The sequence below is a fragment of the Neophocaena asiaeorientalis genome, unplaced genomic scaffold, assembly GCF_003031525.2.
Source record: "Neophocaena asiaeorientalis asiaeorientalis breed wild unplaced genomic scaffold, Neophocaena_asiaeorientalis_V1.1 scaffold46, whole genome shotgun sequence".
NCBI classification, from domain to species: domain Eukaryota; kingdom Metazoa; phylum Chordata; class Mammalia; order Artiodactyla; family Phocoenidae; genus Neophocaena; species Neophocaena asiaeorientalis.
Window position 1 is genome coordinate 9,701,127 of NW_020175393.1, and position 2,025 is coordinate 9,703,151.

General features: G+C 60.2%; 1 protein-coding gene across 1 annotated transcript in view; it reads right to left on the bottom strand.

Annotated features, from left to right (window-relative positions):
- The window catches only part of DNPH1 (2'-deoxynucleoside 5'-phosphate N-hydrolase 1), a 3,602-nt gene that overhangs the window by 356 nt on the left and 1,221 nt on the right, over nucleotides 1-2,025 (bottom strand). The window contains 3 exon segments of the mRNA XM_024766065.1: nucleotides 79-177; nucleotides 370-438; nucleotides 1,876-2,020. Of these exon segments, the coding sequence (XP_024621833.1) occupies nucleotides 79-177; nucleotides 370-438; nucleotides 1,876-2,020 (313 nt within the window).

Genomic DNA, 2,025 nt, shown 5'->3' on the forward strand with positions numbered 1-2,025 from the left:
CGCAAGGAAGGAGGGGAGGGTGGGGTCCACAGCTGGGGAGGGAGGCAGGGGCGGCCATCCAGGGCTGGGGGTGCTCACTTCGGTCAGACTGCGGGTGGAACAGGCACAGGACTGGCTTACTGCGGGCCACGGCCCGGTCCAGCTCGTAGCCTATACCCAGAGAGGGCTGGGCCACTTCTACACAACCACTGGGAAGAAAGAGGAGACCAAGGCTTACTTGGGTTTGTAAGGGAGACATGAGAGTCTGGCTGTAGTGGGGAGGGAGCTCTAGAAAGTCCCTTCTAGGTGGGGAGGCCAGGCGTGTCCAGGGGATCTAAGACCCCAGGGGAGTTTGCAGGCGGGGCGGGGGGTGGGGGGCGTGCCCCTCACCCTCTGCCTGCTGCAGCCAGGCCAGGTCCTGCTCATGGATGAGCCTGTCGCCCCCAGCAGCCTCTTCCCCTGTGGTTGAGGGAAAGCTGGTCAAGGGCCCGCCCTGGTCCTCAGTTCCTCTCCTCTGATGTCGACCCCCTGCCCAGCCCCACCCTGCTCATGGAAGCGGGGAGACAGAAGAGATGAGCTCCAAGGGCCCACCCAACACTAAGATTCCATGAAAATGAGTGAGGAAATGAAACAGCCCGAAAGAAAAATTTACTCCTGTGCAGGGGGATGTGTGATTAGGGCCAGGGGAGTGATACAGATGAGATGAAGGGAAGGAAGGACTAATTCACCGTGGTCCGTGATTGGGGTGGAGAGAAGGAGGAATCGCATCCCAGGTGGGGGGAAGGCAGGCAGTAGCAAGAGGCTGGCCCTGTGCAGGGAAACTAGGGCCTCATAGGCTCTCAAACTGTGCTGGGTATGAGAACCACCCGAGAACCTGACCAAACTACAAAGACCCAGGTGTCGATGAGCCCAGGCCGACCTCCAGGTGATTCTCATAGCCAGGTAAGTTTGAGAACCAGTGCTGGAATGCAGAGTGTAACCAGTAGGGGTGTTGGCAAGGAAGGCAGGAGAGGCACTGGGGTCACAGGGCAAGGAGCCCAGCTTTCCAGCTTGATTAAAATCCACTAGGAGCACGAGGCTCACAGCCCCCCAGGTCAGAGCAGAATAACTGGAGAACTTCTTCAAAATAGACTTTAAGGCTTTATCCCAGAACCTGCATTTCCACCATGCTCCTGCAGATGACTGCTGAGCACAGTGAAGTTGGAGAGCCACCAGGCAGGGGGGCACAGACCCTGAAACCAAAAAGACTTAAGCTTCAGGGTCCCTGGCTTGCACAGGCCCTTCCAAAAGCCCCAGCGATTGTGATTTGGTCTCTTTAAAGAGGTTGCCCAGAATTGCATTGGGTCCCTCAGATCCTGGATCTGCCCCTGGTGGGGAAAGGGGAAAACACTTAAGGTTTTCTGAGAAGTACAAGAGTTCTGGCACCATTTCTAGAAAGTCAGCCAGATTCCGGGCCAATCACGCCGCAGGAGCAGCACATACTGGTAACAGTCTGATCGGTGGTCGCGGGAGCTGGGGTCTGTCGGGTCTGAGGGAGGGCTGATACCTCGGCCCAAAGAGGGGTAGCAGGAGGGGAAAGCTTTAGTCCTAGGTGGGAGAGAAGATGCCAGCGGGTGAGGCATCTCGCTGAAGCAGCCCGGCCCACTCCCGTTCTGCTCCTCTCTACAAACGCCTCCGGAAAGAGCCCGACAAAGTTTTCCAAAGACCCAAAGGTCAAGATAGTAACTGAATGCGGAGAGTGGGCTCACAGGTCGGACGCACGCGGGCAGCCTTTCCTTATCGGGCAGGGGAGGGGCCCTGCCGGGAGCTTCCCCGCAAGAGAGCGGGCCTGGGCCGCGGAGGCGGACCTGCCCTCGCCCTCCCGGCCGTCCGCGCCCCGCGCCCCGGCAGCCTCACCACCCGCGCCCTGATCGGCGGCCGCCAAGTGCTCGGTGAGCTCCGCCCCAAAGCGCCGCAGCCGCGACACGATCCTCCCGTACAGCTCCCGGTCCTCGCGTCCGCCGGGGATACTCCCGCCGACGTACAGGGAGGGGCGGCCCGGCTCCC